This window comes from Sarcophilus harrisii, chromosome 3 (genome assembly GCF_902635505.1).
Source record: "Sarcophilus harrisii chromosome 3, mSarHar1.11, whole genome shotgun sequence".
NCBI classification, from domain to species: Eukaryota; Metazoa; Chordata; class Mammalia; order Dasyuromorphia; family Dasyuridae; genus Sarcophilus; species Sarcophilus harrisii.
In genome coordinates this window covers 588,007,879-588,035,532 of record NC_045428.1, presented here as the reverse complement: position 1 = coordinate 588,035,532, position 27,654 = coordinate 588,007,879, and the positions used below count along the sequence as shown (strand labels likewise).

The following is a 27,654-nucleotide window of genomic DNA, read 5'->3' as shown; positions in this document are numbered from 1 at the left end:
GCCCTCCCTCATCCCTTTCCTCTGCTCCTTTCTCCCTCCCCTTATCTTCAACTGCCCTCCTCATCCTCAAACTCCTCTCAGCCTGCAGACACTTATGTCCTTGGGGCCGGCCGATGTCAGAAAGGGGCAGAGCCCCCCAGTTCCAAGACCGGAGAAGGGGACACCCATCTCTTAGTTAGCCGCCACTAGGGCTTGGCTCTGCCCGGAAGTGTTGGCGGCTTGATCAGTCACTGTTGCCACCCACTCCACAGGGGAGTCTTGGACCTTTCCTGAGCTTGAGGCCTCTGGGAGAGGCCCCTTCGTGGGCCAAAGCTAGTGACCCCTGACTGGCACTTGGAATGATACCTAATTAATTGGCCCTTTGGGCCTATCTGAGCCGCAGGGAAAGGGCAGCCCTTGGGAAGGGTGGGCCCAGCTGCGGCCTTGGAGGCACCGGTTTGTTGGTTGAATATAGTCTAATTAACAGAGGGAGGACAGAGGGACCTGGTTGGTGTGTTGGACCCGGACGTCCTGTGAGGAGCCGAGGCCATAACCAGAATCCCACCCCCACCCCCAGAGCTCTGACCACAGATTTAGGGCATGAGTGGTTCCAGGTCTTAACCCTGCACCCTAAGCGTGACAGGTCTGGGGGAGGGTCTTGTCCTAAAGATGGAGAATCCCCTGCTTGGGGATACATGAGTATGAGAAAAGTCAGCATGGTTGGTCTTGGGAATGGCGGGGAGGGATCCTGGATAATCGGTCTCAATTAGAGATAAATGTCAGAAACCATCTCCCCCGTTCTCATTTTATAGTTAGGTAAACTGAGTCCTAGCAGGTGAATTGCCTAAAGTCACTCAGAATATAATTCTTAGAGGCAGCATGGGAATTTTGAAGAGCCAGGCCCCCCCCCCCCCAATTATGCTTGGAGAGCTGAGTTTGTGGCCAGTCTGTATAAGAGTTTTGTCCCTGGGCTGTATGTGAACAAACCGAATGGCTTCCCTTAGAAGGAGCCTAAGAGAAATGGGTCTCCGCTGCAGCGGGAGAAGTGGAGGGTAGAGCAGATGGTGAACCTCCTGCTGCTCCCTGGCCCCTGGGCCTGGCCTGGCTCCTGAGGTATTTATGCTCCGGAGAAGGGCCAGATTATGGAGCAGAATTACAATAAAAACATCTTTAAACTTATTTCTACCTCATTTTGGAGTTGCCAGCTCAACTGATCATTTTTATGACCTGTCATGAACATTAATGACGTTTTATGAGCCTTTTACTTGGGACATTACGGGATAAATTTGTCAGCAGGGCCTGTGGGGAAATCAAGGAGGCGCCTCCTGTTCCCCCTCCCCTCCCCCCTTCTCTTCCTGTCCCAGCCTGGCGGGGCCCACCCCACGTCGGGGCTGGGAGCTGCCTGTGGCTGGCCCCGGGCTGGTCCCTCCCAGATGCCCCAAGTGAGGGAAGCCGTGGCCTTTGAGAACCTGCACTCCGAAGGAGCTGGGCCAGTAGGATGGGCCGGGCGAGGAGGAACGGGCCGGGCGAAGAGTGTCGGGCCGGGTGAGGAGGGACAGGCCGCACTTGGTTAGGCTCAGGCCTGGTCTGCTAGAGAAGCCCCAGCTCTGCCTAAAAGTCCCCGTCCTTCCCACCCGGGTCCCCAGCTCCCTCCTCTTTTATCCTCTATTCCTCCTCCCCCCCCCCCCCCCCGGAGGCAGTACGGTCCGGTGGGGCCCAGAGGAGCTCCGTTCTCCCTGCGTGGCTCTGGCCCAACCGCTGTCCCCACCTGTGAAGGAGGGAGTTAGACGGGATGCAGCCCTGAATCCCCAGAACTTAATTAAGTGGCCACGGCAGGGGGGGGGGGGGGTGTCGCTCCTTCCCCCTACCTCCCTCCGCCAAGGCTTCTCCGGGCAGCCTCCATCAGGGGGACGGGTGCGGGCGGCTCAGGCCCGAGGTGTTGTCTGTCTGGGTGTCTGTCCATCTGCTCTGCACAGATGGAGAAATCCCAATCCTTGCAGCGTCTGACCCCGTGGCCGGCCCCAAGCCTTAGAGGGGTGTGTGTGGGGGAAGCGGGTGTGACCCAGCCCCCCCCATCCTTAGGGCCGGGACTGACAAAGGATTAGATTTAGGCGTACCCCGGGCGCCCTTACCCTTAAGCATCCCCCCTCCACCACCGCCCGGTTAGCCGCCCTGGGCTCCTGGACCAGAAGGGGTAGGGGGGGCCCCAAGCCTTTTGGGGGCCAGAATGTCTGCAGGGACTGATTCCATTTTTCCTTTCCCTTTAAACCCCCTTGTGCTTTGCAGCAAGGGAGGGGGTTCGGCCTTGCCTACTCGCTGGGCTTTTAAGGAAAGCAGGTGAAGGTGACAGGGCCAAATTCCAACTCTGATTCTTCCTCCCCCCAAGGGCCAGGCCACTCTCAAAGTGGGGGGGCTCCCCACTTTACTCCCTCCCCCCCTCTTCCCGATTTTTGTGTGGGTCTCCCCCGGTCTGACTTTGAAACTCCTTGTCATCCTGGGTACCAGAAGACAGGGTTTTTTTGCTTTTTTTTTTGCTGAGGCAATTGGAGTTAAGTGACCGGCCCAGGATCACACAGCCAGGAAGTGCAGAACATCTTCTTTAACAGTGGCTCGGAACCACCAGCAAGCTCCCTCTGGAGCTGAGAAACTGGAGGAGAAGGGCATGGTCCAGGGAGAGGATGGGGGCCAGAAAGAGGGGAACACTGGAGGCCAGAGTTAGTGGGGTCCCAGAGAGAATGCTATATTTGCAGCAAGAAATCCCTTTCTGTGCCTCAGTTTCCTTACCTGTAAAGGCAGAATTTAGAGAAGTTCCTCCTAACTCTAAATATATTTTAGAGGGAACTTTAGAAGTTTTAATTCCTCCAAATTCTTCTTAGCTCTAAATATATTTTCTTTTTACAATTTATTTTAAAAGTTTCCCCTAAATGTTGAGTTCCAAATTCTCTCCCTGCCTCTGAGTCTAATTTTTATTCTCCCATGACCTAGATTTGAATCTCATCCCTGCCCCTCACTACCTCTGGGAATCTGGATACATTGCTTTCCTTCTGTGTTCCTCAGTTTTCCCATCTTTAAAATGGGGGGAGTGGGTTGGCTGGCCCCAAGATCCCTTCCAGTTCCAGATGTGGCTGCTAAGTACTCGGTCAGGCCCCCCCGGGCTAGGCCCGGCAGTGCCGGCGACGGGGCTCCACTAGGAAGAGTTACCTGTGAGGAAAGGGGGGGGGGGTGAGGCAGACAGTCTGTTCCGGCAGAGTGGAGGCTTCTAGCCTGGGCCACGGTGGCAGGAGAGGGCGAGGATGCTGTGGTGGAACAGGGAGCTGCCAGGGAACTGGCAAGGGCTGGAGGCAGCCCTACAGGCCTGGAAGGACAGAATAAGCAGCCAGGAGACTCCTCCAGAGGCACTGGGCTCACATCTGGGGGGTGCAGATTGAAGAGGGGGAGACCAGTGGGCAGGTCCAAGGCGCTGAGGCTCCGGCCTCGGGGCAGGCCCTGGAGTGGGAGGACCCACCGATGTGAGAAACTGAAAAAGAATAATATTAGGTGACATTTTCTGTCAGTTAATCCAAGGGCTGGCTTGGGGCTGGTGTTGCCCTGGGTTCTGAGGAACCAAAGTGCAGGGAACTCTCACAGGAGGAAAGTTCTTCTTTGGTGCAGGTAGACACTCATTCTGCCACAGGGGCCTGGAGAGCTGCCCCAGATCCTGTGAATGTGTCATGTTGGGAATTCAGCTCCAACAATCAATCCCCTGATCTCTTCACTACAGGCCTCTTAGCCCCATTTTACAGATGAGGAAACCTGAGGCTCAGAGAGTGTGACCTAGTCATAGTTCCGGGCCAGATTTCAGCCTCCCCAGCTTGGGTCCCTTGTGGAGCTCAGGCTCCCTTTCCTGCCTTTGGCAATTGTGGGGGGGGGCAGGCGTGGTGGGGAGGCTGGTCTGGGTGCTTTGCCCCCCTCTGCTCCCCATCTGTTGTCCCCCAGTGCTGAGACCAGCAATTCTCTGTCTCATCCTGTCTGTCCCCTCATTGATGAGCCGGCCTGATTAAAGAAACTGCTAATCACTTCCAATTAATCCTATAAACTGCTCACAACTCGGCCTATTTGCATAATGCCGGGAAGGGCAGCTCAGAGGGGATCAGGCCTCGGCGGGGAAGGGGTCTCAGCCCCAGAAGCTGGGGCCTGTGTGGCCCTGGGGGTCGCGGAAGAGGGGAGGCCCGTGAGCCGCGGAGGGCAGGACTCCCAGGAGGGAAAGGTCAGAGCCCCGCTGAGGTGGGGGGCCCAGAGGGACGGGCTGGGAAATAAGGGGGGGTCGTACCTGCAGGACGGGCCCTCGGGGTCCCCGGCCGGGCACCCCGGCACTTGGAGGGGGGGCAGAGGCTCAGAGGGAAACTGAGCTGATTAGAGGGACAGAGGCTGGCTTAGGCCCGGGAAGGGGGGAGCCGGAGCTCAGGGAATATTTAATGAGGTTAGAATTAGGACTCCCTGTCATTGCGTGGAGGGAACGGAGCCAAGGCCCTTCCAGGGACAGGGGCCCTTCCTCAGCGCCAGGTGGGCTGGCTCGTGGGGGTGGGGTGGGGGGAGGCAGGGGGGAAACCAGCGAGGAAAGGGAGTTCTGGGGGGGCAAGTGTATTTCTGTCCCTGCGTCTGGCTGGCTGGAGGTGTTAATACGCTGAGCGAGGGAAAAGCTGAGAGCCCACATTTACCACATACATACATACATCCTTTCCCTCTGTGCTTTTTTCTGGCTCTCTGCCTCTCACTGTGTCTCGGTATCTCTCTCTTTCTCTCTCTCTCTCTCTCTGACTCTGTGTCTCTCTGTATCTGTCTCTGTGTCTCTCTCTCTGTCTCTCTATGTCTCTGTGTGTCTCTCTCTCTGACTCTGTCTCTCTGTCTCTGTGTGTGTGTCTCTCTGACTCTGTGTCTCTCTCTGTCTCTGTCTCTGTGTCTCTCTTTCTCTCTCTGACTCTCTCTGACTCTCTGTATCTCTGTCTCTCTCTGTGTGCCTCTGTCTCTTCCCCCCCCACCCCCACTGGGATTTCTGCAGGGCTCCTGCTCTCTGACCAGAAGTAACGTGTGCTCAGGCTGACTATCCCCGAGGAAATAAAGCAGGGACCAGGAAGGGTTCTGGGTACCCATTACCAGTAAATGGGCCGGCCTGGGGGAGCTTCTCAGGCAAGGACAGGGGTTGGGAGGGAGAGCTTTAATGAATGACGCCTGTCATTTTGGGTGAATGAGGCCTTCCAGGCCCAGAAGTGGCCATGTACATGTGCAGGGTGTGAGTGTGTGAGTGTGAGTGTGAATGTGCGTGTGTGTGTGTGTGTTTCTCAAAGAGTCAGTGGTGGAAGTAGAAGGTCCACGCCAGGTCCCTCCGCCCAGACCTCTGGGGTCCGTGGGCTTGGCTTTGGATGCATCTGCAGGTTTGTGCGATGTGTGTGTTTATGAACGGATGCCGTGTGTGACTCGGTCTCTATGTACAGGTGACTGCCTGTCAGAGACAGAGACAGTTTATGTGACTGTTTATTGATGTGTTTGGGTGTCTCTGTGTATCTGGTGTGTAACTGCTTGTCCACACATGCATGTGTGAGTGAGTGTGAAAGTGTGTGAACAGGATTGTGCGTGTGAATGTGTGAGTGTGTGTGTGAGTGTGAGTGTGAGTATGGGTGAGCGTGAATGTGGCTGTGACATTTCAACACTGAAACCCTGGAAACGCCCGTTGTCCTTTAAGCTCTCTGACTCTGGGAGGGGATGAGGGGCCAGGGATCTATTTTCCATCGTGCAGGTTTGGGGAACGAGACCCAGAGGGATGGCTTGTCTCGAGTCCCCTGGCAGATGGGGCCAGAGCCCCAGTTAGAACCCAGGTCTTCTTAGCTATATATCCTGAGCACCTACTGTGTGCTTGGCCTTGAGGTTCAGGCCTGGCCGGCTGGATGCCGGGGAGTTTTGAGGATGGAAACACTAGAAAGCAGCTTTCTCCTTCAGGCTTTGTGTGTTCGGGCCCCAGCCCCTCCTGGGCCGTACAGGTGTCCGCTCCCGTCCCCATTTCCCGCTCTGTATCAGCCCCATCCTCCCACTCCCCCAGCCCATAAAAGCCAGGGGAAGGAATGTCATTCTCTGCTGTGTCTGCACAGCCTTCCTGTCTCTGTCTTCCTTCTCTGTCCCTGTCTCTCTCACACTCCTCCCCCACACATATGTGTGTGTATATACACACACACACTTATATTTTCTCCCCTTGTGTACACACTTACACACACATTCACACTCACATACACAAACATATATGTATATAAATATACACATACACTTGTGTTTCCTCCCTTTGTGGATACATCACACACACACAGACGCACACAATCACACACACACACTCACAAACAGACACACACACACATCACGGGCTCACACTGTCTGCAGCTCGCCCGGGAGCTGATTTCCTCTCACCCGTCGCTTCTTCTTCCCGCACAGCCGTGACAGCGACCTCTCCACCATCATCTCCAACTTGCACCAGAGCCGCCACCTCGTTATGCCTGAGCGCCAAAGCCGCTGTGAATTCCAGAGAAGCAGCGTGGAGATTGGCCTGGGCCCGGCAGGTGAGGGGGGGGCCGCGCCAGAGGTTCGGGGGTGTGGGTCCGAGTGGAGCTGGAGGGAAGGCGTCTGCTCCCCGAGCTCCGACCGCGGTGGGGGATTCTGGGGAGGGTGCTGTCCTCCGGGGCGGCCTCTGGGATCCGCCATCACATTCATTCAGGCTACAAGCCTAGGCTGCCCAGAAGGTGACAAAAACTTATAAGGCTAGGAACTCTGCGGGACACATACACACACACACACACACACACACACACACACACACACAATCACAATCACATACATACACTAAGGCATAGACAATTGGCCAGACACCTGCTAACCCCCACAGATACATAGAAATATATAGAGACACATGGATGCTGGATCACCCAATCACCTAGCCTCACACAGATAGATGCCCACTTGAGTGTTCACGGGTGTATCCCCATATTTCCCTTCAACCCAGTGTCTTCCCCAGAGGAGAGACCTGTGAGGGGCCTCAACTCTCAGAAAAGCACCTTCCTTGGAGAATAGGGAAATTTGGAAAATAGAGGAGATGGAAAAAGCCATCTCCTCTAGGGGAAACTAGGGGAGCAGGAGAGGAAGATGAGGTTATAAGGGACAATGTGGGCACTGTTAGCAGGCTCCCCCTGCCTTTGCTACCTTGGGACTGAGAGGATAGAAGTTTCAGGGAATGGAAAGTCTCGGGGAGAAGAACCAAAGAGACAGGTGAGGCTGTCCCTTTGGGGTCCCTGGGAGGGGTCGAGGGAAAGGTAGAGAAGAGAGCCCCTCACTCCCGAGGAGCCTGGTGAATGACAGGTGCTTAGACACACAGAAGAAAAAAGGAGAGATGAGCTGGCAACTCTTTAGAGGGAATTTGAGAGAAGTAAAAGTGTCTTGACCATAACTGACTGGTTGCATGGCAGGGGAGAAAGAGGGATTCCAAGGTGACTCTAGACTAGGAGACTGGGTTGAGGCAGAGGGTTCTTCCTTGAGAACAGCTAATGGGTCTAGGGACTTTTTCAACCCGAACTGCTCTGTCTCTATTACTCTTGATTGCTCCTACCCCATCATAATCCTTCTCTGTACTTTGGGAACTATCTTCCCTATTTCTCTGGGTCTTTTTTGTCAGTCTCTCTGTCTCTCTTCACTCATCTCTGCATCTCAGACAGATACTGTCAATCTTTCTGTGATTGTTGCTCTGTTTCTGCATCTCTCTCCCCATCTCTCTCTGCCTCAGTCTCTGTAGCTGGGGAAAGCCTGTCTTTGGTGCCTGGGGTGAGATGGGGGAGAGAGACGGGGAGGGGGAGGGAGAGAGCAATTCTGGGGCTGTGACGGCAGGAGGGAGGCCAAGCAGGCTGCTGATAAAATCTAATTGCCCTATCGATCGGCTGCGAGCCGGCGTGAGCCGAGGTAATGATCGAGATGTTCTGTGTGCCAGCTGGGGCCCCCCCTCACTCTTCAAGATCTCTTAATCACACACAAGCCAGCCCTGAATCCTCAGTCTTGGGAGAAAGAAGAGGCAGAGTAGGGCCAAGGTGAAGACCTGAACAGCCGGGGATACTGGCTGGGGGACTGACTAGAGACAGTGACCATGGAACTGACTAGGGGATAGTGACCAGGGAACTGGCCAGGGGCTACCGACTAGGAAACTAACTAGACACTAACCAGGAAATTGACTAGAGACAATGACCAGGGGATACTGACTAGGAAGTTGATTAGAGACACTGATCAGGAAATTGACCAAAGGATACTGACCAGGGGACTGATTAGAGACAGTGACCATGGAACTGACTAGGGGATAGTGACCAGGGAACTGGCCAGGGGCTACCGACTAGGAAACTAACTAGAGACACTAACCAGGAAACTGACTAGAGATACTGACCAGGAAGTTGATTAGATAGACTAATCAAGAAACTGATTAAAGGATACTGATCAAGAAACTGACTAGAAACAGTGACCAGGGAACTGGCCAGGGGATACTGACCAGGAAACTGACAGGAAACTGTGTCCAGAAAACTGATCTGAGACACTGACCGAGGGACTGCTTGAGGTGGTGACTGGGGGGCAATGACCAAGGAATTGATTATGGGGCCGTAACTTGGGAACCGACTAAGGGGACCGTCCGTAATCATGGGACTGATGAGAGGACAATGACTGACAGTAACTAGAGGTCAGTGACCAGGATGCTGATGGGAAACACTAACTAGGGGTCATCAACACTGACCTAGAGACATTAATCAGAAACAGAGAGTGGGGAATACTAACCACGAGCAGAGACATTGAGATTCTAGTCACTGACTTTAGAGAGTGTGAGTCCCAGGGCATGCGGGGATGTCAGCCCTGGTTGCTGACTGTAACACGTCTCCTGTCAGAATAATGCTTGTGGCTTTGACTTTGCAGAGCCGGGAGGCAACAGCCAGGCAACATTTGCTATCCTTCTGTGGTGGACGCTTTAGGGTTCTTAGGATTTAGAATTGGAGGGGATCTGAAGGAGAGAATGTCCTGACCAGGAGAGAACAAGGGCTCGGAAGGTAGAGAGATGGAGGAGATCAGAGTTAGAAGGAATCTTAGAATCCTCAGTCAGAGCTGGGAGAAGCCCCAACATAAAAAAAAATGTGAGAATGGTAGACTTGAAAAAGTCCTAACAAAAGAAACTGTCCAAATGAGGAGCATAAGACCTTCTATCTTGTCTAACCCTCCCATCTTAGAGAAGATGAGACAGATCAGATGAGACAAAATCCCACCAGGTTTCTAGAAGCAGATCTGGGATCTTAAACCAGTCCATCCCTTGCTTCCTCGTGGGCCCAAGTGGTAGCTGTGATTTTGCCTTATTAAGCTGGAACTCTTGTGGGGAGGTGGGGGGGTGGCCAGTTGGCTCCCGAGGGTTATTCCCTGACTGACCTCCCACCACACTTGTTGCCAGCACCAGCCTAGACAGGGGTGCTCTGCCCCACCTCCCTCGTGCAGGTGTCCAAACACCTGCCTTCTCTCTTCCTGGCTCCCCTTCCCCAAACAGCTAAAGAGCTAAGACAGGCCCTTTGCTGAAAAGGGAAGGGACACAGAAGCAGTTATTAAGCCCCGGTGTAACTGGTCTGAAGGGAAAACAGGTTCCTCCTCCTATCTCTGGGCTGTGGCCGGCGCCAGCTCTGAGGATTCTCGGGCCCTTCCAGATCTTGCTCTTTTTCGAACGCTGCCCCAAGCTAGCCCCTCTGCTCTTGCTCCCTGGGAAGGATCTCTGCCCTCTTTGACCCCCAAAGGTTCGAGTGAGTATTGTTCTCAAAGCTAGATTCCTGCCTCCAACCCAGGCTAGCCTCAGCCTCTGTCTATCCTCCCGCCTCCCAGAACACCAGGGGTTTTCCCACTGAACCCCGGCCCAATGTCCCCCTCCCCAGGCCTCCTTTCTCAGGAGCAAGGTGGCAAGGTCTCTCTGTGAAGGGTGGGGAGGGTGGGGGAGACTGGTTCTCAGTGTCAAGACAGCAGATTTGCCTCCGAGCCAGGTGATTTATAGAAAGTCGATCCCTTCCTCTCCTCCCCTCCCCCGGTAGAGATTTTAGCTCAGAGAGGTGTGTTTGGGCCTGAGGCCCTGGGTTGTTCACTTATGTCCCAAGGTCAGAGGGGGGGGTTCATGGAGGGGGAAGGGTTGATGGGGGACTTGGATCCTCCTTTACTTTCTGCCTCAGCCTCCCTCCCCCAGCCCCTCTCAGCCCTCCCCACACCCACCCTCGGCTCTGAATGCCTCAATTGTAAAATGGAGACATGACAACGGCAACTTCACAGTATTGCCCTGGGGGGGGGGGGGACTACAATAAGCTCTCTCATATGTCTTTTTCCATCCTCTTTCCCTTCTTGGGAGGAGCTGCTTTTGAGATGGGATTAAAGAGAGGGCAGAAGTGATGGAGGAGAGGTATCCAGGTAGGGGTCAGTCTTATAAAGGCCCGGAGGTAGGCTGGGGCAAGTGGCCGAGGGACCGCTGGCATGTGGCCGTGGCGGCTTCGTCTCAGGCTGACCGAGCGGAGCCTAGAGTGGGGGGGACGCAAGGGGATAAAGGGAAGGCCGGGCAGGGCCTTGAGTGTCCGGCACAGTTACAGCTTTCAGATCGCCTCATTCCCCAGGCCTCCCAAAGTCTCAGGCTGTCTCTGTTTGTGCCTCTCTCTTCCTGTGTCTATCATTTCCTGTTTCTGATCTCAAAATCTTTGCTACCCCCCTCTTCTGCTCTTTGTTTCTATCTCTCTGCCTGGGACCTCTCCCTCTCTCTCTCTCTCCCTCTGTGTCTCCTTCTCTCTGTCTCCTCTCCCACACTTCTCCTTGTCTATCTCTGTCTCTATCTTTCTGGGTCTCCTCTCTCTTCAGGTCTGTCTCACACTTTCTATCTCCCTTCCTCCTCCCACCCCATCTCTCTGTTTCTCTCTTCCTCTGTCTCACTTTCTGTCTCTATCTCCCTCCCTCCTCCCTCTGTCTCTGTGTCTCTATCTCTCTGTGTCTTCATGTCTCTCTGTCTCCCTCCCTCCTCTCTAGCTCTCTCTGTCTCTTTCTGTCTCTTCTTCTGTCTTCATGTCTCTATCTTCATGTCTCTGTCTTCTTCCCTCCTTTCCCTCTGTCTCTATGTCTATGTCTCTGTGTCCCATCCTCCTTCTCCTCTGTCTCTGTCTCTCTCCTCTCATCTGTCTCTCTGTTTCACTGTCACATTCTCTCTTTTATCTCTCTCTCCCTCCCTCATCTCTGTGTGTCTTTATCTCTTTGTCTCCCTTGTCTCTGTCTCTCTCCCTCCCTCATCTGTCTCTGTTTCCCTCTGTCACACAGTCTCTTTTATCTCTGTCTCCCTTCTCTATGTCTCTGTGTTCTCATCTCTACTGTGTCTCCTTTAGTTCCCTTGTCTCTCCCTTGCCCCTGTCTCTGGCTGCTCTCTGTGCCGTGGCTCTTGGCCCGCGCTGCCCTCGCCCCCCATGCCCCGGGCGGCGCGGCCTGACGGGCGGAGATCGATAAGTTATTAGCACCATTCTGTCAGCCCTAATGCGGAGATTGATCGGGGCGCCCGGCGCTTCCCGGCCTGATAAAGATGACGGATTAAGGGAATAAGAAAAGGATTGTGGGGGCGGCGAGCATTCACTGAGAACCGGAACTTTACCGAGTTTGGGGAGGAGGGGTTTATTCAGCCCCGCCTCCTGGAATTGAGCGGCGGCTGCGGTTGTGTGACTGAGGCGGCGCCCAGCAGACTCTCTGGCTGGATCTCTCTGTGGCCCAAAGGTGGGAGACGGCCAGGCCCTGCCGGCGGGAGAGCTGGAGCCCTCCTGCACAGCCCCCGGTTGGATGGGCGGGAGAAAGGGGGGACCCCGGGTGTGCATGTCTGGGGTTCTCATCTGCTGTGGGAAGTGGGCTAGGGACCGTCAGTGGGATCCGCATTTGGCTTCTAACCAGGGCATCCGCCTTCAAATAAATCGCCTGAGACCCTGGGCACGATTAGCACGGAAACTCCTGCGTTTCCCGGTGCCCCCAAAGGGGCGTGATGGCTAAAGGACGTCGGGGCTCTGTGGCGATTCCTGCCGCTGTTTGGGGAGACTGAGGCTGGGCTGGGAGTAAGGGCCTGCCCCCTCGGGTTCTTCCATTTCCCGACCCCATCTGGGGTTTTCTTGGCAGAGATGCTGGAGTGGTCTGCCATTTCCTTCTCCGCCTCATCTTACGGATGAGGAAACTGAGGCAGACGGGCTGAAGTGCTGCCCAGGGTGATATAACCTGTAAGTGTCTGAGGTCAGGTTGGGGAAGTCTTCGTGGCTCCGGGTGGGCCATCCGCTGCCCCATTCCTCCCTTTAAGGCTCTGTCAGCCCTTCTAGATTCTAGAGAGAACGCAGGTCTTTGGTCTCCCCTCAAAGCATTCTGCTAAACTTTGGCTGCTGGGAGTCTAATCCCCGCTGAAGTGGAGCCTCGGGCCCATTTCACTGAGGGGAAGATTGAGGAGGGGTGAGCCTGTGACTCTCTAGGCTCCTGAGCAGCTCCATCCTCATTAATCTAGAAGCGAGCTGACTCGGGCCACTGTCGCCCGAGGCAGGGAAGGGGAGCCGGGAGGGGAGCCGCTGTCTGGTTCCGGGCGAGTTTCCTGCTTCGTTCGGGGACTCACAGGTGGATTCGACAATCTAGGGCAAAGCGGAGGGGAGGGGGAGAAGGGAAGGTCAGCCCCACGGGTTCGCTGGGGGGGATCCCCGAGCTGGTTGGTGGGGGGCCCCGGGGCCCAGCCTCCGGCCAGCGCCATCTCCAGGCTGTCAATCGCAGGCGTTCGTTTCCTGGGAGCATCTTTAACGAGCTCTCGATGGATGAGGGGGGTTGGACGCCCCCTCCCCCGTGAGGATGTCCTCCTTTCTCCGGTCCCCAAGTCCCGGCACTCGTCCTAGCTCCGGCTCTAGCGACTCCGGATTCCCGCCCCCTCCCCTCCCCGGGTCGGTCCATCAGCCCTGTTCCCGCTAGTTACGGGCGGATATTGATTCTGGATCATCGGGGGACGCTGTGGTTGTGACGGCCTCGGGCTTGGGCTCCGAGGGGGGGCTGCTCTAATGCAGCCTTGGCTCCGGCGTTTCCGGGCGTTTCCGGACACTCTCTGGGGAGAAGATTGAAGGGGAGGGAGGAAGAGAGGGAGAGACTCGGAAAGGGGGGGAGGCTGTTAGAGAGGGAAAGAGAGAGGGAGAGAAACAGAGAGAAGAAACAGAAATAGAGAAACGGGGGGAAGAGACACACACACAGAGAAACAGACAGAAACAGAGACACACAGAGAAATATAGAGACACAGAGAAATAGAGAAAGGGGGGAAGAGAGAGGGGGAAAGGAGGGAGAGAAAGAGAGAGAAGGAGGGGGAGAAACAGAGAGACAGTGTTTAGGAAAAGAACAAATGAAATGAAAACCCAGGAACTCGTTTGGGATGGATCCAAGAAACATGGGAACAGAGACCCTGATAAGTGAAAGTCCTAAGGGCAACACTGAGGGAGAGAAGGATGCAGTGGGACTGAGGAGTGTGGCTGACTGATTTAGGCAGGAGGCAGGACCTGGGACCAGCAGCTTATCACTGACAAGCAGCGGGAAGAGATTTGGGAGTCTCTGAGAGGGACAGGAGTCAGTACGGGGAGGAGTCTGAGAGGAGACCAAGAGTGGAAACTGGGAGGGACGAGAAAGGAAGAGATTTCGGGGACAAAGGAGGGAGATTCAGAAAGTCTCGTTAGGGAGGTTCAGAAATAATCGGGAGAGAACGCCGGACTGCTGGGAGAGAGGAAGCCTAGAGGGGAAGTGGAAGAGGGGGGGGTGTTGAGGTCATGTCCTGCCGGGCTGGGCTTAGGACATGAAAGGCGCTGCCCCTGCTTGAAGCCTGAAAGCTCCCAAGGCTGCACTGACCATGAACTCAGTACCGGCTAGGGCGGGCGGCTGTGGCCTCGGTGGGGGGCGGGTCTGGCCGCCTGACCTCGGCCCCCGCCGACCCGCTCGTGGGGCTTGGCCAGCGCTGGGGGCTCCCCGAGCTGACTGCCCCACGCCGGTCTCTTTCTCCTCCCCTCCCCCACTTTCCCCTCCCCCAGATGACCTTTTAGGTAAAAGGCGGGGCTGCTCCCCCAGCAGCGGCGGCGGCGGCGACCGTCCCACCGAGAAGAAGCCCAGGACCGAGTCCCCCAAGGGTAAGGGCCAAGCTTCGGGGGGCGGTGTCCGTGCGGGGAGGTTTCCCGGGCTGCCCACCGAGCAGCCCTGCCCCTGCCAAGCCGGGAGAGCCGGATGTGTCTCCCAGGGAACCCCCGGGGCTGCCCCCGTGAGTTCTGGCGGATGGGAGCTAGAGCCGTGTATGTGCCCGCGCGTGGCCCCCCACGCGTGAGTCTGTGCTGGTGGGCCGGAGAGGTTCCCTTTATGTACATAATTTCAATGGCGCTGAATGAGAAAGGAGAGGGAGGGAGCGGGCACGTGTGGACACAGGTTTCCCTGCCGCATCTTGAGCGCCGGGTGCTCCCGCCTCAGCCCCGGCCCCCTCCTCCCTGCTCACCTTTCCCCTGCTTCTCCCGTACCCCCAGAGCCCTCCCCCTCCCCCCTCCGAGAGGAGCCGGCCCCCCAGATGACCCCGGAGGAGCACTACCGGAGGATGATGTCGGCCCTGAGCGAGCCCGGCGCCTTTTGAGTGAGCACAGCAGCGGCTCACCACGGGCTAGCACGGTGGGCTTGTCAGTCATGGTGGTGGTGCCTCCCAGGGCCGCCCCTGCCAGGCCTTTCCCTCACCCCCCCACCCCAAGCTCTCCTGCAGCGGCCACTATTTTTCTGGGATGTCCCAGGAGGCTGCAGCTTCCCAGCTCTTCCTCACCGGACCGCTCCCGTGGCCTCGCCAATTGCCAGCCACCCAAATGCTTTTCCCATTTCGTGTCCCCCCAATGGCCGGCTTTGGCTGTCAGCTCTGGGGGGGGAGGTCACCCATCACCTCCGTGCCAGTCTGGAGGCGGGCAAGCAGCGATCTCCAGCCCTGCCCTCCCTGCCACACTGGAAGCTGGTTATTTCTTCTCCACTCTGGATGGCGAGCACACACACACACACACCACTCACACACACACACACCACACACACACACACACTCACACACACCACACACACTCACACACACACACACACACACACACACTCACACACACACCACACACACACACACACCACACATACACACTCACACACTCACACTTTCACACACACACACACACACACATTCACACACACACACACAGACACACTCACACACACACACACGGCCTGTGACTGCCGGTCGTGATCAGCCTTACCTAGGCCAGCCCCGGTGGAAACAGTGACATAGCCCAGTGGGGCTGGTGGTACGTTTCCTCTGCAGGCCAGTCCATGTGCCAGTCCTGGCAATGACATAGGGTAACAGCCTTACATGCACACAGACACACGCACACACACACTCTCGCACACCCGCCACGTCAGTCACACAAAAGCTCCGGGGCCGGGGCGGCTTCAGGTGGTTGCCCAGGGCCGGGGGAGCCCAGCGCTCTGACATTTTCCTCTCCCGCTCGGAAGGCTGCGCAGAGGCGGCGGAGGAGCGGAGCTCTGGCCTTTGGCCTGAATAATCACAAAAATTCACAATTTAAAACCTTCCTTTACTGTCTTCTGCCCCCTGCTCCTGCTCCCTTGCCCTTCCTCCCCAGCTGTGACCGCCAGCCGGGGCCGTGCAGGAGGGGCGAAAGCGAGGCGCTGGGGCTGGGGGACAGGCGCGGGCGCTGGGACACTGCGGCAGTTTGAGCTGGCTGTCAGTCACGTGGCTGGTCCTCTTCCCCCGCACTCCTGGCGGCGCCTGCCCCAAGGCCGTCAGGGCCCGGTACAACTGAGCGGAGGAGGGAGTGGTGGGGAGGGGCGGGGCCGTTCCGGCTTCGATCAATGCGTCTGAGCTGGCGTGAGCCCGGGCGAAATCACAGGCCCCCGGGCGGGCGGGCGGGCAGGCCGGGCCCGGAGCCGGCTCTTCTCGGGTCATTAATCTGTGAGCAGCCACCGAGGCTGCGGGAGGGGGCGGGGGCCAGGACCGGGGCCAGGGCGGGCGGGCGGGGGCTGCCCGGCTTCCTCATCCCCCAGCCTTGGCCGGCTCCTGCCCGGCTACCACGGGAGACTGGGAGAGGGGGCGGGCTGGGGCCTCCACTGTATGTGCTGTGTGTGGGGAAGGGCACCTGTTCCTGCTTCCTTAAGGCTCTACGAGTCCCTGCCTGCTTCATCTGGAGGTTGTCTCGGGGGCGCTTCAGGGTCCCCTGGCCCCAGGACCCAGGAAGCGTGGGGGTGATCGGGGGGGGGGTTCCTCATCCTGGTTTCGGGGACGAGGCTCTGCCGAGTTCTTTCTTTCCATCGTGGGTGGGAAGGGCTTTCCTGCCTTCTCGCTCAGGGGAGCCCCAAAACCCCGAGCGCGAGGGGGGGTGGGGCTGAGAGGCCGTTTCTGTTCCTCCCCGCCCCCATCCTGTTTGCCCCGGGCCCCTGTTCGCTGCTCCCCACCCTCCCCGCTCCGGGCTGCCCCGCCGCCCCTGCGCCCCGGGTCCTGGCCCCGCTCCCCCCGTCCCTGCTCCGCTTTGCCCGGTTCTAGTCCCTGCGACAGCCTGCGTGGGGGGAAGGGGAGGCCGCCCCCCTCCGCCCCCGCCCCTTCTGACTGGCCCCGGCGGCAAGTTCCCGGGTGGGTGGGAGCCCCAAGTCCCCGGGACGGCCCCCGCCTCTGGAGAGCGGCCGCTCACGGGGGCTCCTTCTGTCTCTCCCCAGATCTCTTGCGGCTCCGGCAGGAGGTCGCAGCTGCCGCCGGAGGAGCCCCAAATTGAGCCCCATCTCCCTCGGCCTGCAGTTCGGCGGCGCTGAGTTGAGGGGCTGGAGGGGAGCCGGGCAGCGTTGAAGTAGGCCTCCACAGGAAACGGCTGCCTGGGCAATTTCTCCGATAGTAAGGTCATCCAGAGGAGTCGGGGCATTGCTGGGGCCCTGGGAAATCAAGGGCTCTGGGGTGCGGGGCTTTTCGTCTGCGGCGACCCTGGCAGGCGGGGGGACCCTGGAGGTCTCGCAGGCACGAGGCCCCTGACGCGCGTCTCTAGACGGCGCCAACGGCGTCCAGGCCCCCAACCTGCCGCTTTGCCGCCTTAGAAGGGGGGGCGGCCCCTCTCTGGGGGAGACAGATGGTGCGGCCCCGCCCCCGGTCCCGCTGCGGCTGCGGAGGGCGAGGGGCGGGAGGGGCGGGGGGCGCCCCGGGGCCTCGGGCCGGCCTCGCTGCGCGGCGGGGTAATTACCGCCGCCGCAGCCCGGCTCGGCGCCCGCCAAGGTCAGCGCCTCCGCGCCGCCGCCCGAGATTAATTGGCGCCGCCGGGGGCGGGGGCAGGGCCTGATGGAGGCTTTAACGAGCCGCGCATCGACCGCTCCCCCCTCCCCCTGCCCGCCCGGCCGCGGAGGCGCAATTAGTGCCTGGGCAGGGGGGCCGCGGGGGCCCAGGGAGATGATGGGAAATGGCAACGAGCGGCCCCCCCCTCGGCAGACAGGGCTCCCCCAGCGGCGGCCCGAGTCCCCTGCCGGCCGCCGCCGGAGCTGCCCGGGAGCCCCTTCCCGAGGGGGGGCAGCAAGCCCCGGGGCGCCCGGCTCAGTGCGTTTCCCCTCCCCTCAGGGACCTGGCCCATCCGTCGCTGCTGTCGCCCCAGAACGCCCCCCACATCGCCCTGGGCCCCCACCTCAGACCCCCCTTCCTGGGCGTGCCTTCGGCTCTGTGCCCAACCCCAGGTGAGGAGGGGGGGGGCAGTGGGGGGGGGGGGTGTCTGGCCAGGGTTAGCTCCGGAACCGGGGGGCGTGGCGGGGGGGGGGTCTTTCTCAACCTTGGGCTGCAGACCGGTGGTTTGGGGGCCCTGGGGGCAGAGGGACTGACCAGTCGGGTCCGGGTGCCCTCCTCCCCCCCAGGATATGGCTTCCTTCAGCCAGCTCAGGCCGAGATGTTTGCCCGGCAGCAGGAAATCCTCCAAATGAGTTTGGCCAGAGGACCCCCACCTTCCTCCACACAAGATGTAATGAAGTGGGGTCCCAGTCAGCCCGAGGCCTCAGAGCAGCCCCTCAGAGTCAAATCAGAGGGTCCTCCTTGGTCCAGAAGGGGGAGGTCAGTACTGGGCCTGCTGACCCCAACATTCCTTCCTGGACAAGAGGGAGTGCCTAGAAGTGTGTGTGGGGGTCCCCAGCCAGCCCGAGGCCCCTCAGGAGCAGCCCTGCAGCCGGCTCAGTTTCTCCTGGGTCCTCCTGGTCCTGACCCCATCCCCAGGTTGGAGATGTCAACAGCTCAAGAAGGAACTGCAACTCATGGCTCCAGGCTGGGTCAGACCCCTGGGCTGCCCCTCAGGAGCACCTCCTGCCCAAGCGCACCCAGCCAGGGCCCCGACGGCCACTCGCTGCCCCCCTCCTCCCTCCAGGGTGACCCAGCCGGAGGAGCTTATGTTGAAAGCACAGTCTGGGGCCCCTCTTGCCCTGCCCCCATCGTGAGCCCCGCCCGGCCCAGGCCCCACGCCCCAGGAGCAGGTCTGCAGCGCCCCACCACTGAAGGGGGTGGGGAGGCCTGGAGAGGCCAAGGAGGCCCCGGGCCCCGGAGTCCGGACCCAGGACAGCCCCGAGAACAATGACTCCAAGGAGTCGGACAGTGAGGAGGCCGAGGCTCCGCGAGCAGAGGTGGGGGGCGCCAGCCGCACCTGCGATGGCCCCAAGGACGCCCCCGGCGCCCCGAGCGGGGAATCTCCGGGGCATGGCCTGGGAGGCCGGGCTGAGGGGAAGGGGCCCCTCCTGGGCGCCCCGCTGCCACCCCCTCTGCCTCTGAGCCTCCCTTACGCCGTCAGCCCCTACTTTCACACAGGTAGGTTGTCCTCTCCTTCTCCTCCTCCTCCCTCCCTTGCTGTGGTTGGGATGCACCCAGAGGGGCCCATGAAAAGGGAGCGGGGGGGATCTAGTCTGGGAGGGGGTCCTGTGTTCCCCCCCCCCCGACAGGCCAGGAGCCTCCGAGGAGTCTGAGGCGAGACCCTGTGCTGATTAAGGGCCCAGAGTGTGGGCACTGCCAGCGGGGAGGAAGGGGCGGGGAACCTCCGAAACCAGGAGAGGCAGAGCGCCTGCCGTGGGCCAGGCAGGGGGAGGCTGAGGGGGAGGCTCGGGGGAGGGAGGAAGCCCGGCGACAACAGCCCCCTTTGCTCGTGCAGGAACCATGGGGGGCCTGTTCTTGGATAGCGGGGAGGAGGCTGTGGGCCCCGAGGACGTCAGCAAGTGGACAGTGGACGACGTGTGCACTTTCGTGGGCGGCCTGGCGGGCTGCGGGGAGTACGCCTCGGTAGGGAAGGGGGCTTGGGGGAGGTCGGGTCGCCACAGATTGTGCCCCCCCCCCCCAGCCAGTCACACTCGGACAATGGCTATTCCTCCCTGTCCCCAGCTCCCCCTCCCCCCTTCCACCCCACCCCACAGCCCCCAGCTCAAGGGGGGAGGGGGAGAAGCCAGCAAATCTTTGGCCTCCGGCCAGGTCCGAGGCGGGATGGGCCCGCGGCCTTTGCGTGCTTTGGCAGAGCACCACTGCACAGCACTCAGTCCCATTCCCCGCCCCCAGGTTTCTCCCTCCAGTGTGGGGGTGGGAGGGGGAGGCCGGGCTTGGCCAGCTGCACAAAGGGGGCTTGTTTGCTGATGGAGATTGTGCTGGAGGGGGAACAACTTCATTCTGTGCTGGGAACGGGACCAATTCCTTTTGCTTTCTTGTTCCCCTCACCTGCCCCTCCGGAAACCCCGGGGTCCCCGCTGGGACCTCTCCCAAGGCCTGGGGTAGATGCTCGAGCTCAGGGACCATATCCTCAGGGGCCTCCCGGGCCCTGGCCCCCCGGAGGCCCTCAGAGATGGGCGGGGAGGACATGGGTGACCCCCCGGCTGACCACAGGCCCCTCTGTGTGCCCAGGTGTTCCGAGAGCAGGCCATCGACGGGGAGACGCTGCCTCTGCTGACCGAAGAGCACCTGCTCACCAACATGGGGCTGAAGCTGGGCCCCGCCCTCAAGATCAGATCCCACGTGAGTTCCCTCCCCCCTCCCCCGGCCCCTCCTTGTCACTAGCGAGCCCCCAAGTGGAAGAGCTAGAATCCAGGCTCTCTTCCCCCTCTCTGCTGCACTGGGCCCCTGAGGAAAGGGGTGGGACTGGGAAAGTCCGGAAAGGCAAGACCCCCCAAATTTTCAGCTTGTGGGCTGGGTGGCAGTGCCCCTGAGTCCGCCGCATGCTCTGTGCCCAGCTCCGGGGGCCTCTCCTCTGGGGGTCATGGGCACTGGTACCTGGGGCTGTTCCTGAATTGGAGGGCACTGGCCTCGCTCCTGCCAAGGAGGCCTCATGAGACAAGGCAGCCTCACCATGAGGCCCATCCCAGGCCCTGGCCTTGTGCCCGCCAACCTTCCCCTCCCTCCTCCAGGTGGCCAAGCGTGTGGGCAGACTCTTCTACATGGCCAGCTTCCCCGTGGCCCTCCCCCTGCAGGCCCCCGGCCTTCGAGGCGCAGCGGACCGAGAGCTGCCGGCTGAGCTCCAGCCCTCCTCCCCGGCGCACGCGGCCTCCCCCTTTGGGGGCGGCTTCTCGGCCAGCAGAAGCTCCCCCAAACAGGAGAACGGGGCTCCCTCCCTGCTGGTGGGGATGGGGGACGTGCCCAAGCCCCCCTCCTAACTCCCCAGAGGGCTCCCCGGGCCCGGCCCTGTGCTGCTCTGCCTCCTTGCCCAGCTTTGTCCCTTTTTGAGGCCAAAAATGAAGGAAAAAACCCCAGAAAAGCAGGACTGGAGGCCCAGGAGGGGAAAAACCCAAAGAATTTCTGGAAGCAGCACGGAGGCTCTGAACAGACTCGGCAGGCCCTGCCCGGGTGAGGAAGGCTGGCGGCCTCCAGCTCCCTGGCCAGCCTCCGTTCCCCATTCAGGTGTCTATGCATCTCTAGCAACTTCAAACCATACCAAAGACAGACAAAGCAAGGACGGAGGCGGCCGGGGCTGGGGTCTGGCCTCCTGCGGCCGTGAGACTGGTCCGGGCCCGGCCCTCCCCCCAAACACTGCACGTGCCACCAACTTTTCTTAAAGAGACTCCTCGTACATTTAAGCTTCTTTATATTGTAAAGAAAAATAATAAAGGCCCCGACCCCGAGCCCTGTGCGTGTTCCTCGCGGCCCCGCGATGCTCTCAGTCCTCCTCAGAAAGCTGCAGCTCCTCCACCACGTCGGCCGCCCCCTGCGCCAGTCTCTGCAGCTCGGCCGGGGGCAGCTTCGAGGCTTCCGCGGGGCCTGGGGAGGAAGAGCTTTATCAGGGAGCAACAAGCGGGGATCCCGTGCTAATTAATCACGGCACTAATTAATTTCTGGAGGCCGCTGCTGTCTGCAGATAGCGGGAGAGAAAGGAGCAGCTGGCCCGTGGGGGGATGCCACCTGCACCTCCCCCACCCAAGCCCCCACTCCCAGCCTGGTGGGCCCCGCTCACCCTCTGCGTCGCTGCCGCCGTCCCCGTCCCCATTGTCCTCCTCGCTGTCCCCGCTCAGGCTGGACGCCTCGTCCGTGCTGTCCCCAGAACCGTCGCTGCCCTCGGCCTTTCCTGCGGGTCAGACACAAAGATCGCCGGGGTCGGCGGCCGGCTCTCTGGGCCGGAGGGGCCGTGGCCACCAGGGAAGGGTCATTAGTGAAGCGGGCGGGCGGGTGACGGCCCATCTCCGCCTGGGCCTTAATCGCTTGCAAGGAGGCGCCCGGCTCCCACCCGGAGTCATTAATAATCTCAGACAGGCCATCTCCCGCCCCAGCCCTGTCAGGGGGTAAATGAGGGAAATTCATGCGCTTCCTTCCCATCACCACCCACAGATCCATCAGCGCTGCAGGCACGGCCCCCCTCCCCCCACCTGGGCTCTGTGGGCTCTTGGAGGGCAGCAGGTAGACCTCACCAAGGGCTGGGGAGGCCCCCCCCAGGCCAGCTCCAGCCCCCCAGCAGAGAGGCTCAGAGGGCGGGCTCCAGAGGCTGCTCCTGCCCTTGTGGCCCAGGTCTTGGGGGCTTCCCACCATGGAAATGTACCCCCCTTAGCCCCAGTTCTCTCTGCAGGGGGAGGGGTGCAGACCAGGTCTCTCAAGCCCCCCCCCCAAGGGCCGCTGGATGGGAAGGGCTGCAGGAGGGGGCGGCAGGTTTATACAAGGCCGACCAGAGCCCCCCACCTGCTTCCCAGCTTCCAGCAGCAGGGATGGGGACGGGTACTGGCTGTGCCTGGTCTCTGAGCAGCTCTGGGGGGACCTGGGGCAGTCTAGGTCCAAGCCCCCAAACTCATCAGTGTCTAACATGGGGTGCCCATCACCTGCCCGTGTGGGGAGTTAGCCAAGGGTCAGCTGGGGATGGAAGGAGAACCCCAGTTGCTGGGTGCTTCCCCAAACCCCAGGCCAGGCCCCCCCCCCCTTCCTGGAGGATCACAGGCCAACAGGCTCATGGGATCCCCTCCCCCTTCATGTACCCAGGGCCCCTCTCTCCTCCCCACCGAAGCCCTCCCAGGGTCTAGAAGGACCCCCGGCCCGGCCCTTGCCCTGCCCAGAGCCTCGCCAAAGGGAGGTCAAGGAAGAAGCGGCTGGAGACGCTGGGGGACGGCGGCCACAGGCTTCTGGCCCGGTGCCCTTGCTCCCTGGGCCAAGAATGGGCCCAGACACAGCCACACCCTGAGACGCCGGCCGGGGAGGACACTGGGGCGGGGGCCTCCTCCCCAGTCTGCTCCCTAATGGCCTCCAGCTGGGGTGCACTCCCTTGCCCCCAGGAGCCCAAGGCAAGAGGGGACGAGGGACCAGCCCCAGAGCGGGAGGGGCCGAGGGGAGGGGGCAGAGCCGGCCCCCCATCCCTGACCAAGCTGGCTGCACAGTCCCCCCAACCCCTGGCCCAGGCCCCCGAGGCTGGCACACAGCAGCCTGCCTCCCAAGCCCGGAGCGTCCCCCTCCTGTCATCCATCTGCGCCTGGGCTCTGCTCGGGGCCTGGCACCCAGCGGTCGGTGACAGACTGGGACCAGGGGTCTTTGCCCTCTGTGCCCGGGGTCCAAGCCCTCGCCCTCCCATCCCTCCAGAACCGCAGGAACGAGGATGGGCAAAGCTTTTCTTGGACACTGAGGTGCCCGCCAGGCTCCCGAGGCCGGCACTGAGGTCCTGCCCCTCTCCCAGGGGCCCGAGAGCTGCTCCCCTCCCCCCTGAGGGTGACCCAGGTGTCCCGTCTGTCCAGGACTGCTCTCCAAGGCCTCAGCCCTGCCGGTGACACGAGGGGGCAGCTGGAGGCAGGGGCTCTGTGTCTCTCTGTGCCCCGCACTATCCCCCAGTGGGGAATTCTGGGCCCCCTCTGGCCCCAGCCAAGGCCACAGACCGCCCTGGCCAGCCCCCAGAGAGCACAGGAGCCTTGGGCTTTCCCACTCTGCATTCTGGTGCCTCGGGACAAAGGCAGTGAGGGGGGAGGGGGGCGTGCCCGGAGGACTGATTATGAGAGGAATTGGGGATGACTGGTCAGACTCAGAAGGGCAGGGGGTGGGCGGAGGGGAAGCGCTCCCAGGCGGCCCTGAGCCCCCCATCTCACAGGTCCCTGGCTCTCAGATGGACATCAGGTCTCACTCAGCCCGACACCCTTGGCGGCACCAGGGCATTCCCAGTGTGAAGAGCCCCTTCCCTGGGCAGAGGCAGCAGAGGCGCCCTCAGAGCCGGGCCTCTGGGGACCAAGGCCGGCCTTCAGCCTCCTGAGCCAGGCTCCCAGTCTGGCCTCCAGGCCCTGCCCCGCTCCCCACCTTTCACGGAGAAGCCACCGTCCTCCTCCTCCTCCGAGTCAGAGTCCAGGTCAAAGAGATCTTTGAATTCCTTCCGGTCCTCCTCCTTCCTGTCTCCCGGCTTCCGGCGCTTTATCTCTGGGAAGTTCAGCTCTTCCAGCTGAAGGGAAGAGGGAGGTCAGACAGACCAGCCCGTGCGAGCCCCTCCCCATGGGACCCGGGGGACAAATTCAAGAGCTGGGCGAGCTCCACGCTGGGCCCCTCCCGACTGTCCAGCCCTGGGACCCCCTCCCGACTGTCCAGCCCTGGGACCCTGCAGCCCCCCCCCCCCCCCCAGCACCTGGGGGCCCGGACAGCCTGGGGGGAGGGGAGGGAGGAGGTGCTTGTGGAGCACTTTTGTGCTGCGTCTGCCCCGGGCGGCCCCGTTTGTGTGCGGGCATGAGCCGTGTCCCGTGTGTGTGTGTGTGTGTGTGTGTGTGTGTGTGTGTGTGCTGTCTGGGGGGCTCGTGTCGCCTGGTGTTTGTGCTCGCTGGTGTGTGCGTCTGTGTACGGGGTTTGTACATTTACAGCCAGTTTGTGTGCGTGTGTGTGTGTGTGTGTGTGAGAGTGCACACACGAGTTTTCCCTTCAAGGGAGAGAGAGCCCGGACCTGGAGCCCAGGGGGGAGACTCCCCTCCCCCACCCCATACAGATATCCCTCCCCTCTCCCCACCCCCCAACACCGGCCCCTCACCCTCTCTTTGCCGCTGATTTCCATCAGGATCTCCTTGTCCCGCAGCTTCTTCCAATGGCTGTAGTACCTGGTGAGGGGGGTGCCCTCTGCCTGCACTTGCTTCTCCCAGGCATCCTGAGGGCACATCTGTGTGTCAGACCCCGGGCACCACACTCGGTGTCCCCCAAACTGCGGCCAGGCACAGACCCTCAGCAAGTGGCCCTCAGCCTGCAACACGTGGGCCCCCTCCCCCTCCCCCCCACGGGCCGATGGGGCACAGGGCAGGGGCACCAGGTGGCTGCTCAGTGCCCACTTGGCTCTCTTTATGAGGGAACGGGCTGAGGCAAAGCCCCCTGGCTATCAGAGGTTCTAGGAACAGGGGGCGCCCCAAGGAGAGCCTCGGACGATCGGGGAGGCAGGGACCCTCTCTCTCTAGGGGAGGAGGGTAAGGGAGCTGCAGACCCTCCCCCCAACAGCAGTGGGTAGCAGCTCTTGGGCCAGGGCAGACCCAGTGCCCATTCCCAATGAGCTCAGGTACCCAAGGGGCTCTGGCTGCCCTGCCCAGACTCATCCGGTCCCCCCACCCCCACCGGGCCGGCTCGCGCAAGCACTGACCACGGCCTGCTGGTCGGACACACCAAAGGCCGCCTTCTGCCTCCGGCTGGAGATGTGCGCCACGTTCTCCTGTATCTTCTCCAGGAGCTGGCGGATCTGTTTGCAGTAGTTGGCGACCTTGCACTCTTTCAGGAAGGACTTGAGCTGTCACAGGAAACAGGGGGAGGGGGCTGAGTGGATCCCACCACCCCCTGCGCCGGCCCATGCGGCGATCCAAACTGGGGGCTCCTTGCCAACAGGACGGCCAGAGGAGGGGATCCCCCCCCGAGACATCCTGGCTGGGGAACTCGGGCCCGAGGAGTCACCATCCAGAGCACCCCAAGAAGCCCAGCCACGGCCACCAGCGGGTCCGAGTATCCCCGAAGGACCCAGGGGAGGAGCCGGGGTGGCCCGCCCGGCCTGGAGGGGGCACCACACACACAGACTCTGACGGCCCCAGACTCCTCTAGTCGCTGCCAGCTCCCAGTAGGCGTTGAGGGCCCGGAGCAGGGATGGCGGGCGGGGGAGGGCAAGGCGGACACTTCAAGCTGGGGGAGGGGAAACACCCCACCCCCCAGCTGCCCCGGACCCTGGCTCTAGGACCCCCCCAAGGCCCGGCTCACGCAAGGCCTGCTGCAGGCAGCCTTGTCCCAGGTACCAACATCCCCATGTCCCCCCAATGACCAAGGACTTTGTCTGGACAAAGAATGTAAGTTTCTGGCGGGCAGGGCCAGGGCCTAAGTCACGGGCTGGGGCACAGCAGGGGCTGAAATGCTGCTCCTTGATCGAGGCATGGCCCAAGGGGAAGGGGGGAGGGGAGGGGCCTGTTCTTCTCTCTGGATTCTGATCTGAGGCCTGTCCCCCAACATAAGGGAGCCTGTGGGCTCTGAGAAAGGAGGCTGGCAGTCAAAGGTCAGAGAGAAAAGAGGGAGGGGCTCCTGCCATGATGGGGCCCACCCTGACCCTCACCCAGCCCCCCACCCAGACCTGGATCCTGGGGTCTCCCCCCAGAAGCAGATGGTCCCTGATGAGAAGGGCTGGGGCAAGTCTGGGGGCTGTCAGAGGGGAGACCCAGGTCCGGCTCAGTGAGAGGCAATGTCAGACAGGGAAGCACAGGGCTCTGTGTGTGTTAGAGACCGAGAGAGAGAGACAGACACAAAGACAAAGAAACAGAGACAAGAGACAGAGAAAGGCAGAGACAGAGACACTCGGGGCCTGTGCGTGTGTGTAATTAGCGCGCGCCGTCTCCCCGCCGGGCGGCCTGTGATTAGCGGCACCGACTGTCAGCCTGCCAGGGCTAAACAGCGACGGCCGCTGCCAGCAGGGACCGCAGCGCTCCCCGCCCCCACCCGCCGCCTTCCTGTAAGAGACCAGGGCCTCCCCATGATCGGAAACATCTGGGGCGTTGAGCAAACCGTGGGGGAGAGCAGGGGGCGGACAGACACATGGGGATGGGGAGACAGGCGGGGGCAGGAGACAGACTCAGGGGGAGGGGAGGCCAGCCCGGTGGGAGCTGCCCCTGGCCCAGGCCTCCTTGGGAAGGAGGAAAGCAGAGACCAAAGCCTCCGGCCCCGGGGTCCAGCTGCCCAACCTCCAGGCCCAGGGGGACTGTCAGGGGTCCACGGGGAAGACCCGGCACTTTTTCTCTGGGGACACAATGACCCCCTTCTCTTTAACTGTTGTGCCCGTGTCCATGTCTGCCCCCCAGAGGGGGGCTCTCCTGTCCCTCATCTGCCAGCACCCGGCACTAGATGGTGCCCAGCACATAGTAGGTGCTTCCCCAGCACTTGGGGAGGGAGACAGGAAGCCAGAGCTGGAGGCGACCCCCATGACCCCGGACTGCCCATCCACTTCCCCCGGCTGCTCTGCGGCCAGCTGCGCCAGGCCTGGGGTGGAGCCGCTCCCGGGGTTCACCGCTGGGTCAGATGTCTGTTCAGCACCGGCTCCCGAGGGCCAGAGAACGGGGAGGGCCCAGGGCCAACCCCAGGGCCTCGGCCCGCTGCCAGGAGCCGCAGCTGACCCCTGCCCGAGGCCCCGGACATCCTGCCTACCCCCCCCCCCCCACGCCTCCCTGGAGGCCTCCCCCCCAGGCAGGTTCTCCCCCCCAGAGACACAGGGCCCGGGCCCCTCACCTGGATGATGGCAGGCAGGGCCAGCTCCGGGAAGCCGATGGCGCAGGCCTGGCTGTGCAGGTACTCCAGGGTCAGGTCGTAGAGCTGCTCCACCAGGCCATCCTACGGGAGGAGACAGGCTTAGCGCCCCCAGGAGGCCGGCAAGCAGCAGGGCAGGGAGGTGGCTCCGGGAGCTGCCATTAGAGTCCCGTGTGGCTGAGCAGGAGGCCTGGGGCCCTCCCACCTGCAGGCCCGGGCCTCTCCCAGAGCCGCCCCCGTCTCTCCCTCAAATGCCTTCTTCTGCCCAACAACCTCCTGGAGCCAAGCACTTCCCCACCAGGCCCTGACGGCTGTCTCAGCCGCAGGAGTTTCATTCCTCGAGCCTGAACAGCAGGCACTTGACTGCAAGGCTCCATCAGCCTGGGGAGGCCCACCAGTCCCCTCAGTCTCCC

General features: G+C 61.1%; 2 protein-coding genes across 2 annotated transcripts in view; one reads left to right on the top strand and one right to left on the bottom strand.

The window, feature by feature from the left end:
- SAMD11 (sterile alpha motif domain containing 11) overlaps positions 1-20,734 on the top strand; it is a 39,421-nt gene extending 18,687 nt beyond the window's left edge. Inside the window, 12 exon segments of the mRNA XM_031961581.1 lie at positions 6,436-6,560; positions 14,088-14,183; positions 14,568-14,666; positions 15,702-15,871; positions 17,109-17,332; positions 17,525-17,781; positions 17,956-18,024; positions 18,298-18,460; positions 18,462-18,889; positions 19,227-19,354; positions 19,964-20,074; positions 20,464-20,734. Coding sequence (XP_031817441.1) covers positions 6,436-6,560; positions 14,088-14,183; positions 14,568-14,666; positions 15,702-15,871; positions 17,109-17,332; positions 17,525-17,781; positions 17,956-18,024; positions 18,298-18,460; positions 18,462-18,889; positions 19,227-19,354; positions 19,964-20,074; positions 20,464-20,709 — 2,116 coding nt within the window. The 3' untranslated portion in view covers positions 20,710-20,734.
- A 54-nt stretch (positions 20,735-20,788) lies between these two features.
- Positions 20,789-27,654, bottom strand: part of NOC2L (NOC2 like nucleolar associated transcriptional repressor) — a 30,941-nt gene continuing 24,075 nt past the window's right edge. Inside the window, exons 14-19 of the mRNA XM_031963087.1 lie at positions 27,224-27,325; positions 25,113-25,256; positions 24,519-24,632; positions 23,807-23,945; positions 21,504-21,614; positions 20,789-21,310 (exon numbers count right to left, since the gene is read on the bottom strand). Coding sequence (XP_031818947.1) covers positions 21,210-21,310; positions 21,504-21,614; positions 23,807-23,945; positions 24,519-24,632; positions 25,113-25,256; positions 27,224-27,325 — 711 coding nt within the window. The 3' untranslated portion in view covers positions 20,789-21,209. The remainder of the gene's footprint in view (positions 21,311-21,503; positions 21,615-23,806; positions 23,946-24,518; positions 24,633-25,112; positions 25,257-27,223; positions 27,326-27,654) is intronic.